The sequence below is a fragment of the Helianthus annuus genome, chromosome 11 (genome assembly GCF_002127325.2).
Source record: "Helianthus annuus cultivar XRQ/B chromosome 11, HanXRQr2.0-SUNRISE, whole genome shotgun sequence".
NCBI classification, from domain to species: Eukaryota; Viridiplantae; Streptophyta; class Magnoliopsida; order Asterales; family Asteraceae; genus Helianthus; species Helianthus annuus.
The window spans coordinates 186,842,645-186,864,867 of NC_035443.2; the positions used below are offsets into that span (position 1 = coordinate 186,842,645).

At 39.6% G+C, this 22,223-nt stretch overlaps 1 protein-coding gene across 3 annotated transcripts; it reads right to left on the bottom strand.

Moving 5' to 3' along the window:
* Positions 1 to 416: 416 nt before the first annotated feature.
* On the bottom strand, positions 417 to 20,721 carry LOC110933018. 3 transcript variants are annotated; one of them, XM_035980378.1, is made up of 7 exons: positions 20,273 to 20,721; positions 19,434 to 19,681; positions 19,230 to 19,351; positions 8,189 to 8,242; positions 5,469 to 6,615; positions 1,234 to 1,287; positions 417 to 720 (listed from the first exon to the last, which is right to left on the bottom strand). In XM_035980378.1, the coding sequence occupies exons 5-7, from the start codon at positions 6,613 to 6,615 to the stop codon at positions 704 to 706; spliced, it is 1,218 nt and encodes a 405-aa protein (XP_035836271.1). In that variant the 5' UTR covers positions 8,189 to 8,242; positions 19,230 to 19,351; positions 19,434 to 19,681; positions 20,273 to 20,721; the 3' UTR covers positions 417 to 703. The 3 variants fall into 3 exon arrangements, 1 of the variants encoding a protein (XP_035836271.1); XR_004873391.1 differs by lacking the exon at positions 5,469 to 6,615 and having other exon boundaries at positions 19,230 to 19,681; positions 20,273 to 20,707; XR_004873390.1 differs by lacking the exons at positions 417 to 720; positions 1,234 to 1,287; positions 5,469 to 6,615 and adding an exon at positions 7,372 to 7,675 and having other exon boundaries at positions 20,273 to 20,701.
* Between the last annotated feature and the right edge of the window lie 1,502 nt (positions 20,722 to 22,223).

Genomic DNA, 22,223 nt, shown 5'->3' on the forward strand with positions numbered 1-22,223 from the left:
CATCAGACTAAATATGTTGGTGACATCTTGAGCCGGTTCCAGATGTCTGATGCAACGCCCATTGGTACCCCATTGCCAACTAATCACGGAATTACTCCAGACTTGAAGGGAGAAGCTGTTAGCCCTTCAATCTATCGCGCCATGATCGGATCTCTCATGTACCTCACAGCATCAAGGCCAGACATAATGTACCCAACGTGCCTGCTTGCTAGATATCAAGTTAATCCGAAGGCCTCACATCTTGCTGCTGTTAAAAGGATTTTTCGTTATTTGAAGGCGTACCCTGACACCGGTCTGTGGTACCCTAGGGATAATAACTTTGAATTGGTAGCTTTCAGTGATTCTGATTTTGGCGGATGCAAATGTAAGGACCGCTTTTCAAAAATAATAGAATAACTACATAAGCAAGATTTTTAGGAGAATTGAAATACCACTTTGACGCTTAAGGGAATTTTTACAAAAATTGGGCATGACCCGTTTGTAAAACGGACATACTCCCTGTTTTTACATAACATACAACATTTACCTACGACCCAATTTACATAAAAACCATTCCAACAAAAGTAACAAGTTTTTAAATCTAAAACACTTCAACAAAGTCTACAAAGTGGCAAAACAAAGACCCAAAAGTTTGCATATGAGTTGCGGAAGCGTTTGGTATTTTAAGGCTTGAACATGTGCTCGTCCCGTAACTCCAAATCGCCTATAGAGGTGCTTTACCTACATTAACATTCACAAATTTAATAAGTTAGTTGTCTCATAGAAAATCATAACCTTTCGAATTAGCTTTAACCACATAGAACATTCTTACTCTTAAGCATACAACGACCCAATAGTTGGGTTAAGCATAACCACTCTCGTAGAGAGTTTGACATACACATTCGACCCACAAAATTGGGTTTAGCATAAACACTCTCGTAGAGAGCTAAGCATACACATTCAACCCATGAGATTGGGTTTAACATAACCACTCTCGTAGAGAGCTAAGCATACATATTCGACCCATGAGATTGGGTTTAGCATAACCACTCTCGTAGAGAGCTAAGCATTCACATTCAACCCATGAGATTGGGTTTGCATAACTCAACACTACTTTCATTAGCATACCCAAATCCACGAAGGATTTGTCGCTTGCTTACTACACCGTCAATCTCGTTATATAAAAATAGCTTTAACAACGAAAGTTTATATAAATAGGAAACGTAATAAAGACTCGTATGACACGAAGCATACCTCGATCTTGTGCTCCTTCCGCTTGCTTAGTGCTTGTACCTTCTTCTTTCACGCCTACATTAGAACATTCGTTCACTTATTTAGTTTGTGGCATCATTATACTATTTCCACATAAATTCTTCTTTTAGGCATTTCATCGAACACTTGGTAAGCATCATACATAAGGCACAAGGTACAAGTTTACTAAGCATGTCCCTACTAGCTCATCACAACACATAAATCATCTTCCTCTAAATTCATATAATTTCCATTCCAAAATCAGTTTATCTAGCATTTGAGCATCACAACAATTTCACATATCAAATAACACATGATCCTAATTCTCATGAATTTCCTATTAGCAACATAATCTTTACAAAGTGGGTTTTTCACTATACTTTTTCTAGAACATAATTTCAAGCATGATTCCTATTCTAAAAAGCAATCTTAACTCAGATTCATTACATTGGTTACAAGGAATCAAGATTTGGTCTAACCCCTCATTCTAAAAATCATAAATTCAGAAAATCATGCTTACCACTTACAAAATTGAGGTTAGTTATCCAGATTTATGGACTCATGCATTAGATTATCTTGAGAATTTGGATCCAATTGCCTGTTTTTGCTTGAGCTAGGGTTTCCCCCTTCTCTCTGCTTGTTCGATCGTTCCCCCACCAACACCAGTGTGTTGGTTTTTGTTATATTATTATTGTTATTAAGATTTTGTCACAATCACACTTTTAGTCCCTAGGGTTATAAGTGTGGATAGTTATCACACAAATTTTCTTTCTTAGTTAACAATTACCAAAATCTTTTGACTTGGTTAATTATTACAATTTATACACCTTTAATAAAACAAGTAAATGAGTAACATATTTTGGGGTGTTACAAGTCTACCCTCCTTAAAAGAGGTTTCGTCCCCGAAACCTGATCACATAACAATTTAAGTATTGACATACCGAAAAGATAAGGGTAGTGCTTCCTCATTTCGTCTTCAGTTTCCCATGTAAGATCTGAACCTTTTCGGTGTCGCCATTGGACCAACACTTGTTTAACAGCTTTATTGCGGAGATTCTTCACCTTGAAGTCCTTAATGGTTACGGGTTTTTCGACATAATTTAACCCTTCATCCAACTCGATATCATCGAGTGGTACTAGTGCTGTCTCATCCGCAAGACACTTTCTTAATTGCGACACGTGGAAGGTATTGTGAATCCCGTTTAGAGCAGGCGGTAATTCCAATCGATACGCAACCCTTCCAACCCGAGCCAAAATTTTAAACGGCCCAATGTAACGAGGACCTAGCTTTCCCCGTTTGCGAAAACGGATTATACCCTTCCATGGGGACACCTTTAGCAAGACAAAATCACCAATTTGGAACTCGATAGGACGCCTTCTCTTGTCTGCATAAGCTTTTTGCCGATCTTGAGCTGCTTTCAACCTTGTTCTAACCATTTCGATCTTTTCATTTGTTACTGCTATTAAATCACTTGGTGCAAGCTCCCTTTGTCCCACTTCGCCCCAACATACGGGAGTCCTACATTTTCTCCCGTATAATAGTTCGTAAGGTGCCATTTGAATACTACTATGGTAACTGTTGTTATAAGAAAACTCGACCAGGGGCAATTGGTCGTCCCAACTTCCTCCAAAATCTAAGGCACACGCCCTTAACATATCAACGAGCGTTTGAATGGTTCTTTCTGACTGGCCGTCAGTTTGAGGGTGGTAGGCGGTACTTATGTGCAGCTTCGTACCCACATTCTCGTGAAACTTCCGCCAGTAACGAGAAGTAAATCTAGTGTCCCGATCTGAGACAATCGACACGGGCACTCCATGACGGGATATGATCTCGTTCATATAAATTTCTGCCATTTTCTCGGAAGAGTAAGCTTCTTTGATGGGTAAAAAGTGAGCGCTTTTTGTAAGTCGGTCTACGATTACCCATATTGTATCATGCCCTTTCTTTGTTTTAGGAAGTTTGGTTATCAAATCCATCGTTAGTTCCTCCCACTTCCATACCGGTATCTCCAAGGGTTGTAATTTCCCATACGGCTTTTGATGTTCTACTTTCACTTGGGAGCATGTTAAGCATTTCGCGACGTATTTAACTATGTCACGCTTCGTTCCCGGCCACCAATAATTGGCTTTCAAATCCCGATACATCTTTGTAGCCCCGGGATGGACCGAATATCGAGACTTATGTGCCTCGTCGAGCAAGGCAGCTTTGACTTCGCAGAATCGCGGAATCCAAATTCGGCCGAACCGCGTCTTAAGCCCGGTCGAATTTTCTTCTAGATTATTGATCACACCTTTTAGTCGTTCCCTCTTCAGGTCTTCCGCTCCGAGCGACTTTATCTGGGATTCGCGTATTGCCTCGAGTAATCGTGGCGTAACTACCATCTTCATGGATTTCACTTTTATGGGAGGTGGATACTCTTTACGGCTTAAAGCGTCGGCTACTACATTTGCCCTCCCCGGGTGGTAGAGGATATCACAATCATAATCTTTGATAAGTTCCAACCACCTCCGCTGCCTCATATTCAGGTCTCTTTGTTCAAAGAAATATTTAAGGCTTTTGTGGTCCGAGTAAATGGTGCATTTTGCCCCATATAGATAATGCCTCCAAATTTTTAATGCAAACACTACCGCCGCTAATTCTAAGTCGTGTGTGGGGTAGTTCATCTCATGAGGCTTCAATTGTCGCGAAGCATAAGCGATAACTCTCCCTCTTTGCATTAGAACACAACCCAATCCCTGGTGTGAAGCGTCTGAATAGACCACCAGGTCTTCGGTTCCGTCTGGTAACATTAGGATTGGGGGACTTGATAGTTTTTCTTTCAACGTTCGAAAAGCCTCCTCCTGTTCTTTTTCCCATACAAACTTCTCTTTCTTTCTGGTCAGCTTTGTTAAGGGCAGGGCTATCTTGGAAAAATCTTGTATGAACCTCCGATAGTATCCAGCAAGACCCAGAAAACTTCTTATCTCTGTTGGGTTTTTCGGAGGAACCCATTTCATTACAGCATCGATCTTTGAAGGATCAACCATAACACCCTCTGCATTTATCACGTGCCCCAGAAACTGTACCTCCCTAAGCCAAAAGGCACACTTTGAAAATTTTGCGTAGAGCTTCTCCTTACGGAGAGTTTCAAGTACTTCACGCAAATGTACCGCATGTTCGTCCTTACTTCGTGAATAAACCAAAATGTCATCTATGAATACAATTACCGATCTATCCAACATGGGTCGGCATACACGGTTCATAAGGTCCATAAATGCCGCCGGCGCATTTGTTAACCCGAAGGACATAACTAAAAATTCATAATGTCCGTAACGGGTTCTAAATGCGGTCTTTTGAACGTCTTCTCCTCGTACTCTAACCTGATGGTACCCAGATCGCAGATCTATCTTGGAGAACCAACTCGCCCCTTGTAACTGATCGAAAAGGTCGTCAATTCTAGGTAAAGGGTAGCGGTTCTTTATGGTTAGCTTATTCAACTCCCTATAGTCGATGCACATGCGCATCGACCCGTCTTTCTTCTTAACAAATAAGACGGGCGCTCCCCAAGGAGACACACTCGGGCGTATAAAGCCTTTGTCTAAGAGGTCTTGTATTTGTGTCATTAATTCCCGCATTTCCGTGGGAGCTAATCTATAGGGAGCCTTCGCGACTGGTTTCGCATCTGGATTCAATTCGATTTTGAACTCCACTTCTCGCTCGGGAGGGAGTCCCGGCAATTCCTCCGGGAATACATCCGGAAATTCGTTCACAACCTCAACATCTTCAAGCTTTGGGAAGCTTTGTTGAGTATTTACTACGTAAGCTAAGTATGCTCTACTCCCATTGAGCACGTACTTAGCGGCTTGAACGAGAGTACATAGCTTCGCTTCTATCTTTCTTTCGCCTTGTACATTTAATCGTCTTCCACTTGGGGCCCGGAGATGTATGGTTTTGGTTTCACAATTTATCTCCGCGCGGTTTTGAGACATCCAATCCATACCCACTATTACTTTGAATTCCCCCAAGATCATGGGGATAAGATCAATAGCAAACTCCTCATCCTCAATGGTCAATTTACAATTTTTACATATTTCGTGCAACAAGAAACTTTTGCTATCTGCTATCTCTACTTCTAAGGGCATCGACATTCGCTCAATCTTAAAGGATGGACGTTGAACAAGTTCACTAGAGATAAACGACATGGTAGCTCCGGTGTCAAACAAAACGTAAACCGGTATAGAATTTATTAGAAAAATACCTGAAACCACATTTGGTTGGGACTTGGCTTCTTCAGACGTGATCTGATACATTCTCCCCTTTGTCCTGGAACCCTCTTGCTTCTTATCTTCTTTCTTTGACCCTTGTTGAAGCTTTGGACATTCCGACTTGATATGCCCTTTTTCGAAACAGTTGAAACAAGTCTTTGGGTTATCCGGGCATTGATAGGACGAATGCCCCTCCTTACCACATTTAAAGCACCCCTTCTTACCTAGCAAACACTCTCCGGTATGGAGCTTCCCACATGTCTTGCATGGTGTAATCCCACCCTTCGACTTACCCTTTCTTCCTTGATCCTGAAACTTCCCCTTTTTGGATGGACTAAAACTTGCACCCTTTTCACTCGGCCTCTTTTCACCTCGCTCCTCTTGCCTTTTAATTTCGATCTCTCTATCCCGTGCTAAATCAATGAGCTCTTCAAGAGTTTCGCATTTCGAGGGAGTGATGAACTCTCTAACTTCTGCTTTTAACACACCATAGAAGCGACTTATCTTCATTCTCTCGGTTGTTACCAATTCTCCACAGAACTTCATCTTATCCATAAAATTGTTTGCTATTTCATTCACTGATTCGTTTTTCTGCCGGAGGCGTAAGAAATCCTCCTGAATCTTGTCGATCGCCGACTGAGGGCAATGATATCTCATGAAGGGCCCCTTGAACTCTTGCCAAGTCATAGCTTGCAGTCTGTCTTCGCCTACCTCCTTGCTGTGAGCATCCCACCAATCCTTCGCTTGATGGGTTAGTAAACCGGTAGCGAACATCACTTGATCCTCCTTATCACACCGGCTCCGTATAAAGACCGCCTCTATATTCGAGATCCATCTTTGACATTCAATAGGATCTATTTTACCGTCATACGTCGTCGGATGACAAGCCATAAAATCCTTGTAAGTGCACCTTCGTTCCTTACCTCTACTCTTGGATCCTTCGATTAATTCTTTCAACTCTTCGAACCTACTCGTCATCATAGCATCCACAACCCCCAGAACTCGGCTTTCTACTTCTTGAGCTAACCGAGGTAGATTGGCTTGCATAACCCCTTCCGCTACTTCCGTGACTCTGTTTTCGAATGCTTCTTGTCTAACCGCATCATTGTTATCATCATTGATATTTCTTGCATCAGCCATCTACACAATATCATGCTTCTCATTTAATACAAATTACAAACTTTCCGCATATCATTTCTCATTAATCATCATTCACTTAGTTCATTTCATGTCATTCGCTTCATTTCTTTTGATTCTTATGAATCCATTCTCGTTGTAATCGCTAATTGAGTTTACACACACTTGCTAAACCTTGTATGGACATTATGTATCCATAAAGTAAGCTTTCGGGCAACCCGGTAACACAAGGCACGAGAAACAAAACAAGTTCAGCGTTTTGGCACTACGTAAGCCGTCGGCGACGGCTATGTTCCCGTCGGCGACGGGCTCATAATAAGGCCGTCGGGTAACTGTTCCCCGTCGGCAGTTATTTAGGGCGTCGGGCAAGAGGTTGCCGTCGGCGACGGGGGTTAACCCGTCGGCGACGGGCTTCCGTTTTGCAAAAACGCTGCAGCTTTATTTTTTGTGTTTTAGCCCACTTCCAGGTCCGTACCAGCTGCCCGGGTTCCGGAATTACTTGTTTTGATGCCCATAATTGTTACTTCACATTTTTAACTTAACCTTACATCTTAAACTCATAACATATACTAGCATTTATCGAAATCATACTTTATTACCTCATTGGCGATCCGGGAGCGAGCACACTTTCGAACGAGCCACTGGTTTGAGTTCAAGCATCGCGTTACAAGCTCGAATCCCTCAAACCTTGGCTCTGATACCAACTTGTAAGGACCGCTTTTCAAAAATAATAGAATAACTACATAAGCAAGATTTTTAGGAGAATTGAAATACCACTTTGACGCTTAAGGGAATTTTTACAAAAATTGGGCATGACCCGTTTGTAAAACGGACATACTCCCTGTTTTTACATAACATACAACATTTACCTACGACCCAATTTACATAAAAACCATTCCAACAAAAGTAACAAGTTTTTAAATCTAAAACACTTCAACAAAGTCTACAAAGTGGCAAAACAAAGACCCAAAAGTTTGCATATGAGTTACGGAAGCGTTTGGTATTTTAAGGCTTGAACATGTGCTCGTCCCGTAACTCCAAATCGCCTATAGAGGTGCTTTACCTACATTAACATTCACAAATTTAATAAGTTAGTTGTCTCATAGAAAATCATAACCTTTCGAATTAGCTTTAACCACATAGAACATTCTTACTCTTAAGCATACAACGACCCAATAGTTGGGTTAAGCATAACCACTCTCGTAGAGAGTTTGACATACACATTCGACCCACAAAATTGGGTTTAGCATAAACACTCTCGTAGAGAGCTAAGCATACACATTCAACCCATGAGATTGGGTTTAACATAACCACTCTCGTAGAGAGCTAAGCATACATATTCGACCCATGAGATTGGGTTTAGCATAACCACTCTCGTAGAGAGCTAAGCATTCACATTCAACCCATGAGATTGGGTTTGCATAACTCAACACTACTTTCATTAGCATACCCAAATCCACGAAGGATTTGTCGCTTGCTTACTACACCGTCAATCTCGTTATATAAAAATAGCTTTAACAACGAAAGTTTATATAAATAGGAAACGTAATAAAGACTCGTATGACACGAAGCATACCTCGATCTTGTGCTCCTTCCGCTTGCTTAGTGCTTGTACCTTCTTCTTTCACGCCTACATTAGAACATTCGTTCACTTATTTAGTTTGTGGCATCATTATACTATTTCCACATAAATTCTTCTTTTAGGCATTTCATCGAACACTTGGTAAGCATCATACATAAGGCACAAGGTACAAGTTTACTAAGCATGTCCCTACTAGCTCATCACAACACATAAATCATCTTCCTCTAAATTCATATAATTTCCATTCCAAAATCAGTTTATCTAGCATTTGAGCATCACAACAATTTCACATATCAAATAACACATGATCCTAATTCTCATGAATTTCCTATTAGCAACATAATCTTTACAAAGTGGGTTTTTCACTATACTTTTTCTAGAACATAATTTCAAGCATGATTCCTATTCTAAAAAGCAATCTTAACTCAGATTCATTACATTGGTTACAAGGAATCAAGATTTGGTCTAACCCCTCATTCTAAAAATCATAAATTCAGAAAATCATGCTTACCACTTACAAAATTGAGGTTAGTTATCCAGATTTATGGACTCATGCATTAGATTATCTTGAGAATTTGGATCCAATTGCCTGTTTTTGCTTGAGCTAGGGTTTCCCCCTTCTCTCTGCTTGTTCGATCGTTCCCCCACCAACACCAGTGTGTTGGTTTTTGTTATATTATTATTGTTATTAAGATTTTGTCACAATCACACTTTTAGTCCCTAGGGTTATAAGTGTGGATAGTTATCACACAAATTTTCTTTCTTAGTTAACAATTACCAAAATCTTTTGACTTGGTTAATTATTACAATTTATACACCTTTAATAAAACAAGTAAATGAGTAACATATTTTGGGGTGTTACAGCAAAATCGACGGCAAGTCCACAACGGCTGGATGTCAGTTTTTAGGAAATCGCCTAGTTACATGGCAATGCAAGAAGCAGACGTGTGTCGCTACATCAACATGCGAAGCTGAATACATTGCTGCCTCAAGTTGTTGCTCCCAAGTTCTTTGGATCCAACAACAAATGCGGGACTACGGTTTTGAATTCCTAACTACTCCTATTTACGTTGATAATTCTGCTGCTTTAGATATCACTAGAAATCCTGTGCAGCATTCAAAGACCAAACACATTGAAATCAAATATCACTTCATACGTGATTGCTTTGAGAAAAGGCTAATCGATGTTGTTAAGGTCCACACCGATGACCAACGTGCCGACTTATTTACCAAAGCTTTTGACAAATCAAGATTTGACTTTTTATTATTGGTAAACGGCATTAAGGTCAAGCAAGAGTAAAACCAACATCGGAAAATCATTTTCGTAAATATCTTTGTGTGTTTTTAAATTTATCTTAGTTTATTGATTTTAGGGGGAGTAAATCCAAAAATCTGAAAATCCAAAAACATCGAAAAATTTCAAAAACACAAAAACAATAGAAAAACAAAAATGAGTTTCCTGGCGAGCAAAAGAGAAAATGATAGTACATCAGTGGTCTATCCAAACCTCTTTAAACCTTAAATGAAAAACGATAAGCAGCTCTATATAAGATGTATCGGTAGGCTCACAATCATTTTAAAGTGTGCAGGGTGATATAAATCTTAATCGACTGAAGATCAGGTGGGAACCATTCATTGGCATATGGTCTTAGTACCGAAATTTCGTTTGATAGATTGCCGAGGTTCTGAGATATTCGGTCTTTATGCTGCTTATCATCTGGGTATCATGGTTGTATCTTTTACCGAAAAATAACGGGGACGCAAGTCTAGATCTTCCATGATACTATACATACGTGTACATATTGCATACTGCATTCGACCTTAATAAGTGATAAACAATCACATGTCCAAAACAAATAAGTGATAAAAATATCACATCTATCCGGGTGTCAAGTTCGTCTCTCTGCTGTACGGAAGTACTGACCTGTTCACGGACTTGCACCTGTGCCCTCATGCATATGAAAATCAAGTTCCTCATCAATAAGTGATTATATCACATAGGGCTTGTTTTCAATTCAAAATAAGTGAGTATCTCACATTTTATACGGTCAAACAGATGATAATTGGTATACTCACCGGTAAGATGAACTCTCGTGCATACCTTGATACGGGAATGTGTCGTGATGTGGATGAACATCGGTCGGTAAGTATAAATCATACCTTAACGTATCCCCTCTAAACATGATTACATCTGATCAGTTGAGCTTAAGTGGACAACAATACCGATAATTGTTATAGGATGCTTATCTTAATGTTAACTAACTGAACAACAAGAGTGTTTTGGCATGACCGTATACTGATATGATTCTCTTACCCTCGAAACTCGCAAAAAGAATGTTTGTATATATTTATTTATTTACTGCTTAACTTTTATTGTTTTTCTTTTAAACAGTTTCGTCGTTTGGTGCATATCAGCACGACATTAGCGGTGATGTCGTTTGATAACACTCAAAGGATTTTAAATTGTTGTCTTTTACTTTCAAAAATACCAAAAAGATTTTAGGAGTGTTTTAATATAAACTTTATAAAAGCCAAAAAGATTTTATTTCTGCTTTATTTTCGATCGTACGATGTTGGAGCTCAAGTCTTCGTTACCTGAAACCTGACTGAAAACCGAACTGACTAAATCTTCATAAACGGTCGAAATTTGCATGGTTTGAAAGTTAAAGACTTAAATTGACAAATTTATTAAACTTTCAAACTGTCGGACGGTGTTTGATTATGACATGGTCATTCGTGTGTCATTTGTTTATACTATATTCCAAGCAGTTGTTCTCATTACGCGTTTAGATTTCTTGCATGTGCAGATTCTAAAGGCTAGGAGAACATGGTCGATGACAAGCTCTGGAATGAAGACATGACGAGAAGGCACTCAAAAGATGAAGATGATCGAGTTGCCGCTGGCCATCATCAACACCACAAGGATCTCACTTCATAAAGATAAAGTCTTTTCACGAGCATAACTCAAGGGGGAGTTTATGTTAAGGGGGAGTTTGTCAACACACTTCCTACATGATACGGGTAGTTTGTTGATACACTCTCTGCTTTCAAGACGTGAAGACTTTGAAGATCCTCCGACATTGAAGACTTGAAAGGACATCAGAGTTTTGGTAACTCGAAGACCAAAGACCGTCGAAGTTCGAGACGAGTCTACAACTATAGAAGATAAAGACAAAGCTACAGCCAAGGGGGAGTTTGTTGGTGCACTTGTGTCTGTACTTTGTCTGTATTCGGTCTGTATGTACGATGTCCTATTTAGTGTTGTAAGTTGACCAAGTCAACCATCCTCCGGTTTGACTTGGACAACAGTTTGTATATTGAAAGATGTTCTGATCGAAGGATGATGTAGAGATCGAAGGATGATTTGGATCCTTCGATCTCATCGAAAGATATGCTTCGAATGATAGACCTCGAAAGACTATCCTTCGAGGTCCTTGCTAATCCTTCGAAAGCATTGTATCCGAAAGATGATCCTTCGGACCATCTATCGGATCCTTCGATCTGGCATCATGGGCTGGGTATATATATACCCATGCAGTGTTAGTGTGAAGTAGTTCTGCCATTTGCACATCCGAGAGATAGAGAGCTTTGAGAGCATTCTGTCCAGGACTCACACTCACACACTTAGAGAGTTTATAGAACATTTCTGTAAACATTGAGCTTGTAACCGAACCCTCATTGCATTAATACAAGTTGTGTTAATCGGTGAACTTGTGTGTTTGTTTCTCTACTTGCTACTAACTCGGTTTGCTTGCTAGCTTGGATTCCGCACTCGCTAGTAGGTTTGTATAACAAGGTTTAGGTTCGAAATCCTCCGCGAAAAGGGACCTACAGTTATAACAACCTATTAGAATCCTAACGGGTCTTTAAATATAGCCTAAGCTTAGACCGGTTAGTTTCAAAGAGTAATTATGGTTTAATCGCGAGGAGTGCGAAAACCGGAAAGGAATATAATTTAGACCCTACAAGCTTGGATACTTGTATAATATGGGTAAACTAAATATATTCTGAATTTTGAGACTTAGATGATATGGGTTGACCCGTTTCGGCTAGTATGCGTGAACTAGTCACATAAGCCGATCCGAACGCGAAAATGCGTAACGGGTAACCATACAAGTCATATGCAAGTTTCCTGAGATTATATGCACCAAATATGTTGTAACATCAGAATGGTATACCCAATTATGCCCCAATTGTTTTTATACGCCAATTACGCTTTATAAGGGCATTTTAGTAATTTTACATAGGCTAAAAAGGGTAAAATGGGAAATCTGAGTTTCTAACTTTAGGCTACTGATAATATATATATTTTTATAAAATATATCAGTAGGTATTAGACCTTTTATATAAAATCTTATTTTGACATATACAATGTCGTAAAAATGCCTAAAAAGGCGATTTGAAGCCATTTCCGGGTTTTTATAGAAAAGCTGATATTTTTATATTTCCAGAAGGCTCAAAATATTATATTTAATATAATAAATCAGTAGGAATTGGTTTGAAGTTAAAAGGATTAGTAAAACTCATTTTATGGCTAAAAAGGGTATAACCGGCATAAGCCGAAAAATTCTTAGAACACTAGGTTAAACCCATCCTAAAAATGAATAAAAATCTTCAAAAATCCTAAAGTATTATCTTATGACAGAAGGCATAAGATTTGGTATAAAAATTTGGGTTTAATAGGCCATACGTAATTTACGCTAATTAATTAGTAAAGAAGCTCTTAATTACGCTAATGGGCATAACTCATGATCTAGACCTCAAATTGATGCCAAATTTCGGGGACAACTTTATATTTCAGTAACTAAGGTGTCTACCCTTTTACATTTTCAAAAGTTATGATTTTTGGACCTTCGGGCATAATGGTCAACATATAGGCGTTTAGCGGAAACATGCATACGAACTAGATGTCCAATGAACCACATAGTATAATCACAGGAGGATATACTAACATGTTAATAGGTTCAAAAGAAGCTCTAAGGAAGATTCAAACTTGACTAAAACGGGTCAGAACTGAAAGTCAAAGCGAAAGTCAAACTATGCGACTTTCGGTTCCGAACCGGGTCTAAACAGAAAATTGTCGAGTCGAACATGTTGGAACATGTTCTTATACTTATTACCAAGTTATATAAATTTTCAAACAGGTTACATACAACCTACATTGCTAATTATGCGATAATTCAAAGATAAGCATTTTGTTGACTTTTTCTAATTAGCTTTGACTCGACAATTAGTATGTTTAGAGTGGGAATCTGGAAATACCCTTTTAAGGGTTTGTTACCCACTTAATTACCTTCCTAAAGGTACTTTTAATTCGTGATTAGACAAAGCACATTATGCTTAATCACGAAGTCAAACCTTAATTACGACGGTTTGACTTTTGCTTAATTAACTAAGCTAGAAAGGATTAGAGAGGGTTAAGGACACTTACAAGAGTCCTAAGAAGGATTATAGAGCCTAAGAAAATGACTTGGTGACCAGAGAAGCTCCAGAAAACTTGTAGCCAAAGTTCCAAATGAGTATGATCAAATGATCATCTTCAAGTTCTATTTATAGTGAACCAAGAGCTCCTAGATCATGCCAAGAAAGTCTAGTGATGACACAAGATCAAACCATATGTCCCTAAGGGTCTAAAAACAGCCTAGGAAGCCCATAGAATTCAAATTTTACGTTTTAAGTCGGTTACATGCTTTGGACAGGCAGCTGTCCAAAATAAACTGCCAGCGACGGTCTTACGGACCGTAAGCTTCGGGCCTTACGGTCCGTAAGGACCCATGCGGACCTGATCCTTAAGCGCCCTGCTTACGGACCGTAAGCCATGAGCCTTGCGGTCCGTAAGCGATGGTCAGAAGACAAAAACTTTTCAAACTTTAATGTCTTGACCATGCAATTTACTAAAACCGAAACATGCTTTGATTTTTCAGGTGTGGGGCCTTCAAGACCAGCCATTGCATGAGGAGAAGACTCTTACATGTCCCCCATTTCAATTCTTCATAAAAGTTTTGGCATTTGACGGATATTTCAAGAGATGGTCTTGCAACTTTATAATCACTTGGTTAATTATGCAACTAATATTAACCATGAGGATTCTATTAGATTTAGGAGTAGTGACAAACTTCACTTCCATTATCCTTTATAAAGATGAACTTTATTTATTGAGAGCAACCGGTTATTGAATGAGATGATCAAAAATTGATTTAAGGATCTTGGGATTTATAAAATGTCGGGTCGCTCAGAGGTGATTTAATAACATGTCGCCCTTGGGTCGTTCAGCGGTAATTAAAATACATGACGCCCTTTTTAAATAAATCCTACCACATATCTCTTTTATTAAACCCGGTTTCTCTGACACGTCTGTCATAGAGGACACGTGTCTTTATTTAATTGGACAGTAATTTTCGAGGTGTCACATTTCATGAGTATTTGGTGATACCCTTTGTAAGCATCAAGAAAGCATTTGAAAGGGTAACCGGTGAGCGAGTCAACCTTAAGGTCAATTTCTGGTACTGGTAGCAGTCCTTAGGACAAGCTTTGTTGAGATCTTTGAAGTCTATGCACATTCTCCAGGAGTTATCAGGTTTTTTGACCATGACCGGGTTTGCAACCCATGATTGGTACTTGACTTCTCGGAGAATGCCAGCTGAGACGAGTTTCTCAACCTCCTGACAAGCAGCCAGGCTTCTTTCTGGTGCTAAGCTCCTTTTCTTTTGTACAACAGGTTTGACATTAGGAGGTATCCTCAACTCATGTTCGGCAATACTTCGAGGGATTCCTGTCATATCTTCTGGACACCAAGCGAATACATCGCTGTAGTGTGCCAACTACTTTTTCAAATAAGAGAGGGTTTCTTGTGAAAGGTTTGGGTTGACCCTTATTCTTTGTTCAGGGTACTTAGGGTTTATGATAAGCCTTTGCTCGTCTTCTTCATTTCTGGGACTTTCACCTTCGATCATGTAGGCCTCCTGGGAGGGTTGAAGGGTTGCTACCCCACTTTCGGTTGGGAATTTAGCCGTGCCATGCCCAACGGATACTGCCATAAAGAAGGCACATTGCCCTGGCCTTCCTATGATTACATCATAGTTCGAAGGTATGTTGAGGACTACGAAGGTAAGCGGCTGGACTCTCTTCTTCTGACCTTCACTGAAGCAAACATCCAGTGTCAATTGCCCTAAAGGCTTGAGGGGTACATCGGCGATACCTTTTATGGAGGTTCCAGAGGGTTGAAGCCTCGAACGTTCTTCGTTGCTTAAGCGGTTGAAAAATTTTTCGAACATGATTTCAGTGGCTGCCCCAGTATCTATGTATGCCCTATGTGTTTCCAGCGTCCCAATGGTAGCTACTACAACTAGAGGGCTTGAAAGGGGGTCTTTTTCAGTTGGGGGAAAACAAACACATTGAAGCTCCCAAGCTTCCAACCGCTGCCTCTTATGAGGAACCTTTTCATCAGAGTTTACCATATTAACTTCCTTTCCTTTGCCTTCAGCCATCTTGTCTCGAACCCCTTTTACCAAATGGGCGAGTTCGCCTGACTTAACAGCCTCTTCAATTCTTTTCTTTAGTTGGAAGCAATCGTTGGTGTGATGTCCCTTTTCTTCATGAAATTCGCAGAACTGTGTGGAGTTCTCATTTTTTCTACTTTTGGGGAGAGGCCTGGGAGGCCTAAAGTTTTGTTTGACTTCCTCGGTTGCCAGGATTTCTTGAGGGGTCTTTGTGAGAGGTGTGAAACTCATGCCTTTTTCCCTGGTTGGAGGGTTCCTGCCTTCAGACCTTCGATGGTCTGAACCTTTTTGCCGCCTGTCATAGGAGCCGTAATTCCCTCTTTTTCTGACTGGGCTATTACTTCTCCAGTTAGACCCTCTCTTCCTTTGTTCCTTGATGTCAACCGCTTCCTCTCCCCAAATGTGGGCTTCTGCTCTTTCCAGGGCGTCCTCCAAGGTCTTAGGCAGGGACTTATTGAAATCTCTTGTGAGATATTTCGAGGTGATAGCGTTCATGAAATCGGCTACCCTCATTTTTTCATCTGCCCCTACATAGGTTAGACCTTCCTTTTTGTATCGTTCAATTAACTCACGAAGACTTTCATTGTCTCGTTGTTTTATTTGAAAAATGACTGTTGCATCTTTGACATATCGTCTCTGCTGAGAGAAGTTGGCCAAAAAACCCTTGCTGAGATCGTCAAAGCTTCGAATGCTTCGAGCAGGTAAATCGTTGAACCAGATCCTGGCAGATCCGATAAGGGTTTGCATGAACATTAGACAACATTCAGCGTTTGACCATTTCTCTATTCTTGCTACACCGGTGAAGATCTGAAGATGGTCCTCTGGGTCCTCAGACCCATCATACGTTCTGATGTGGGACGGCATCTTGATCTTTGTATGAAAATCATAATCGGCTAATTGCTGCGAGAAGCATGAAAGGTTACTCGGCTTGTAGGGTTTAGCCAAGTCTTCTTCGACCCTCGTACCCATATTGTTATTACCATTGTCGTTCCCTTGAGTGGCTAGCACTTGATTGATAAAGTGCTGCCACAGGAAACTGGCCATCACCTGGGTCATCATCTGGGACATAGGGTTGAAACCTTGGAGGCTTCCGGATGTGACCGGGCAGCTAACCCCAAAGGGGGTGCTCATTACCGCACTCCGTGCTAATGGAAGTACTGACAGGGCTTGTTCCCACGAAGTGGAGGTGGAAGCTGGAAAGCTCGTTACTGGGAATGTAGGAGCTGATCCCAAGTCAGCTCATGACCCAGAGGAGCACCACTTGTAATTGGTTGGGATGAAAAGAGGGGATATGTTGTAGGATTTTCCATGGTGGGTAAATATGGAACGGGGTTTGAAGGATTACTAGGACCAGCCTCATTCCTGGTTGTAAAAGGTGGAATGGGGGGTCCGGGAGATAGTGTTGGTTCAGGCTCGTCGTAATCTAGGCGAATCCTTACTCCCTTGTCCTTCTCTTTGTTCACATACTAGTTGAGGAGGGTTCTTAACTCAAGAAAATTGTTAGCAACTCCCTCTGGGGTGAGTTCAATACGTGTGGGGGTGTCCGTGACACCGACGTTAGGGGAAGGAACTCCAGACCTAGAGGGGGTTGGAGTGTTAAAGGTGAGAAACTCGGGTGTGCTCCCCGGAGTTGAAAAAGAAGTTGGGATAGCCACATGGGCTTGGCTACTACCCGGAGTTGAAGTGTTTGGTACCTGGTTCACTTCACCTGGTGATCCACTTTCAGACATGACGACTTTGAGAGAGAAGAGCTACACTACTAGGTCTTTTTTGAGGAGAAATAGTGGCGTAGCCCCACGGTGGGCGCCAACTTGTTGAAACAACAAAATATAGACCGAGGATAGTGACAGGGGTGGTTAGGCAGAAGGGTTAAAGGGTTTAACCTTGCCTAACGCGGGTCGTGGGGTCCCCCCATGTTTGCAAGACGTGGAAGGAGGTTCACTGATTTTAGTTTCTTGTTTGAAGATCCAATTCTGAAGTATTGTTCAGTAATGGATTAGTAATGGATTGAGGGACAGAAAGAACAAGTGTAATGTCACTTTGAATGAGGGACACTTTGAGTGAAGTGAATGTACGATGTAAAGGACCAGAGTTTGAGAGAACAGGTCTGATCCAGGATGTCTTTGTTAATTAATGAAGTGTCGTTTTATAGGCAAAGACATGTCCCAAAGGAGTATACATTTGACTAGTGAACCAGCTTGCAGTGAGGGGCTTACCCTTTCGGGGGTTGAAGCCTTTTGACCCCCGGATAATAGCGTGTATTCTGTGGACCTGCATTGCTTTTACGACTGTGGTTGGTGAGACTGTTTGGGGATGTGACTTGTTCACTGTTCCCGTGTTACTTTACTCCATCTCTTCAGCTTTTTCAAGTGTCGAACCTTTTAACCTTTTAGGTGTTTATATACTTGGTCGTTTTTTTGGTCTCGGGCTACCCCCGTCATCAATGTCCTTTACTTTTAAAATTGACAGAAATCGTACTTAATGTTTACAAAATCTTACACGTTATGTCCTTACACGAAGAATACTTGAGTTTACATATATTGAAATCGATAATTTACTATATGGAAATACATTAAGTTACAAATATGTAACTCAATATTATTAGTTCCAAAATACTAGAGTTGCATATATGTAAACACTAGCCTATATCCCGTGTGACACACGGGTTTAAAAAATCAAATTAATAACCTATTATTTAATATGATCTTTTATATCTTAACAAACAAAATAACATCTAAGAGCATTGACATTCGTGCCTTTATATTCATTTAGATAATTTAATATAAAATTTATTTTTCTCTAAATTATCTTTAGTTTTAAATAAAATGATCAGTGAATGTTAAAGGGATGACATCATGATGTCATGATGTCATGACAATGTCATCAACGTAAACTCGCACTTGTCAATTTGCTCTTTAATTTCAGGATCTATGCCATCTCCTATTATCCCTGAGGTTTGGCTCCTATAAAACAACAGCCTATTTGTGTCCATACATACAGATAAACTTTTTCATCAAAAAAAAAAAAATCGGGTTGACCGGCCCGTGTTCTGGTCAACCCAAGAACATCCGTGTTCAGATTCATATGCATACACGATTTTCGGGTTCGGGTCGTGTTCGGGTTTGTTTAAAATTTTCGAGTCCGGGTTGAACCCGCCAACCCACAAACACGACCCGTTTAGCACCCCTAATATTTAGGGTAGAGGAAGGTTAGCTAACCGACTACATTATTAACTAAAGAACACATAATTTAACTTAAACCCAAAAAAGTCTAATATTGATTTCAGATAAAATAATTAACTTATCTCAGTAAGAATCGATCTGTTTTGTCAAAAATAAAAGATTTGGATGTTTTATGGATATAAGTTACACTTCAGGCGATTTTCGACTCATTCGACCCGTTTCCTCTTTAGCTAATTATTTCTGTTGTACCCATTAATAAAGCATAACTCAAATTAAACTATTAAACTCTTTGTAATAAATGGGTCAAAGTTGCCACCTCCTTAATGAAGCGACACGTTATATGAAACAACTTACCTTATGATTTTTTTCATGTTGCGTCTCATGAGCATACACCAGCATCTCTAATGCCTTCTCACTTTTAGAAAATATGTTCCTAAACACAAATGCCAAACTGGATATCATAGCCCCCATAAAACCTGAAAACTCATCAACCAGTAAAAAATGAAAACATAAATTTATATTTTACACAGAAAACATGTAAGAAACCCATATTATTACAGTGTTCAAGTTATGAAATTGCCAATCATGTTGAAGTTGAGCTCAGTAAGGGCGGCGAGACCACAACCACCGATGATCGGTAAAAGAGACAAGTAAACCGATGTTGGGAATGTTTCACCTAAAATAAACCTTGAAACCAAAACACTAAAAGCAGGTTCACCGCTTTTGATTATGTGAGTGAAAGAAACTGCAACCTTAGACATGCTTACAGTTGCTGCTACATGACCAATTGTATGTGCCAATGCAACCTGTCAATTGTCAAATATAAAAATAATTAAAACACCTTAAATGCTATAAGTCAAATAGAACATACCGAGATGATAGAAACACAAATATAAAAACCACATTTAAGTAACTAACAAATAACAATAAAAAAAATCATTTATCACATGGAGATAATTTCAAGAAAAACACGCAGGAATAAGAGTTTGAACCATAAACCCTAGAACTAACATAACTAAAAAACCCCAGATCAATGTATCACAATTAAATAATACCCAAATTGATTAGTGCATGATTAAGAAAACCCAAATTGATTTACAAATAATTGAGCAAAACCCAATTTGATTAGCGAATAATTAAGAAAACCCTAAATGAATTGTTTGTAAATAATTAAGCAAAATACATATCATTAAACCTAAAAACCACAAATTGAGCAAAAACCCATATTCATTAGGGAATAATTAAGCAAAAACAAAATCATAAACCCTAGAACCGACAAACTAAAAAAATCAAAAACCCAAATTGATCAGTGAATAATTAAGCAAAACCCAAACTAAATTAAGAATAATTAAGCAAAAAAAAGATCATAAATCCTAAAAAAACCATAAATTTCTTACAGGAAGAAACAAAGATTTCCAGAACTCAAGATCAGTATCACGAATCTCGATTTCATGGCAGCAGTCAACACCTTGCCGACGAATTCCGTCAAAAGATCTTCAAATGCGATGATCGATGGATCCGTGGAATCGGCAACCGCATTAACGTCGATAGATCATGATTGTGAAGGAAGAGATAGTGATTCCAGCCGTGCTACGGCGGATTCCAACCGCTGTATCAACTTCTCGTCCATCGGTTTCTCTCTCTAGAAGTTTCTCGCTCTAGAAGTTGAGCACATAAAGGAGATTCGGAATGACTGGTTTTGAGAATTTGAGTCGTGGTGTGTAGTGGTCTTTTGTCTTTTGGTGAGTTGAAATTTGAAATTTAAAATGAGATTTGGGATTTGGTTTGCCCGCCATGAAAAGCTGAACCTTCCTATATAATAAAAAAACCAGAAAATGTGATAGCTTGCCACCTAGGAGAGAGATAAGAGGGGAAGCTTGTGGTGTTGACAAGTGTGTTGGTTGAGTGAGGTGATGCCAAGTGGCAGAACCTTGTTGTTTTATTAGGTATAGAGATATAGAAGCTGCACATATGTAAACAATCACACACAATATGTAATTATAAAATAATTTTTAACGTAACTAATGAAATAAAGGTAATTAAAGATATAATTTGATGTATTGATACATGGCATAAACACAATGTATAATTTTGTGAAGAGTAAACTACCATTTTGGTTCCTGTGGTTTGGGCACTTTTGCCATTTTTAGTCCAAATCTCAAACTTTTTAAATCTGGGTCCCTGTGGTTTCGTTTTTGTTGCTATTTTGGTCCAAAACTCAAATCTGGTTAGATTTATCAAAAAAAAACCCAGCTATTTTGTCCTTTTCTGATGGAGCAAAATGGTCATTATATAAAAAATGTTATTTTGTCCTTTCCTCAAACTCTCTCTCTCTATCTAAACACCACTGTCTTCTCTCTCTCTCTCTTTCTTTCTTCTTGATCTTCAAAATCTTAAATCATTTGCAGTAGAACCCTCTTTATTTCAAGAACCCAAATCACAAAATCTTGAAGACCATCATCTAAAACACAGAGCATCTGGATATACCATTGCAGACCGCAACGGCTGATTCAGAATTAACCGAATTCGACAAAATCGAGTTCAAGTTACTGCAACCCATCATCACCAGTCATCTCAGCACTTCGATTTGGAACAAGACAATACTACTTCAGGATTTAATGGTGGAAAACAAACTTCATGGCTTTCCGCGCGAAGATCTCTGCCCTAATTCGCTGTCGCACCACCAGAATCCTGCCGCCAATAACGTCGACCGGCTTCTGTACAATGATCTTGTTCAGATTGTTCTGTACAACAGAAATCACCATCATCCTCAATGATCAGAAAAATAAATGAAACAGGGGAAGAGATATGTGTGAGGGGGTGGGGGTTTACCGACGATTTATGAACGATCTGATTCCGTGTTTACGTCGTTGAGTGTTACATAAGTGTGAGGAGGTGCGGATCGTTGCAGAGGATTGATTCTGATTCGTGTTCGAGCTCAAGAATTGCTTTAATGGCGGATTCGGATGCGGTTGAAACTGTGTTGTTATCGGTTTGTGAGGGGTTAGGGTTTTGGTGGAGGTTGTGTGAAGCTTGTTTGAGAGCTTTGAGGATGTGGAGGACTTGTTGTGAGTCGTTTTTAGGGTTTTGTTGGGGAAGATGAATTGGGTTTTTTGGGGGAAGATGAACTGCTAAATGGGGGGGGGGGGTATAAAGGAATTAAAAGAGTATAATTAATTTAATGATTTAACTGTTATAAAAAGCTGGACAATTATACCCCTGAACAAAAAGACAAAACTACCATCTTTTAATAGTAAAATAGGAGTTAATTTTAATTTTGGACTAAAATGGCAACAAAAGTGAAACCACAGAGACCCAGATTTAAAAAGTTTGAGATTTGAACTAAAA

Coding starts and splice junctions, on each gene's coding strand:
- LOC110933018 (XM_035980378.1), bottom strand. CDS start 6,615: ATGGCTGATGCAAGAAATATCAATGATGATAACAATGATGCGGTTAGA. Junction 1,288..5,468: donor CCAACCAAATGTGGTTTCAG/GTATTTTTCTAA, acceptor GTTCTAATGTAG/GCGTGAAAGAAGAAGGTACA.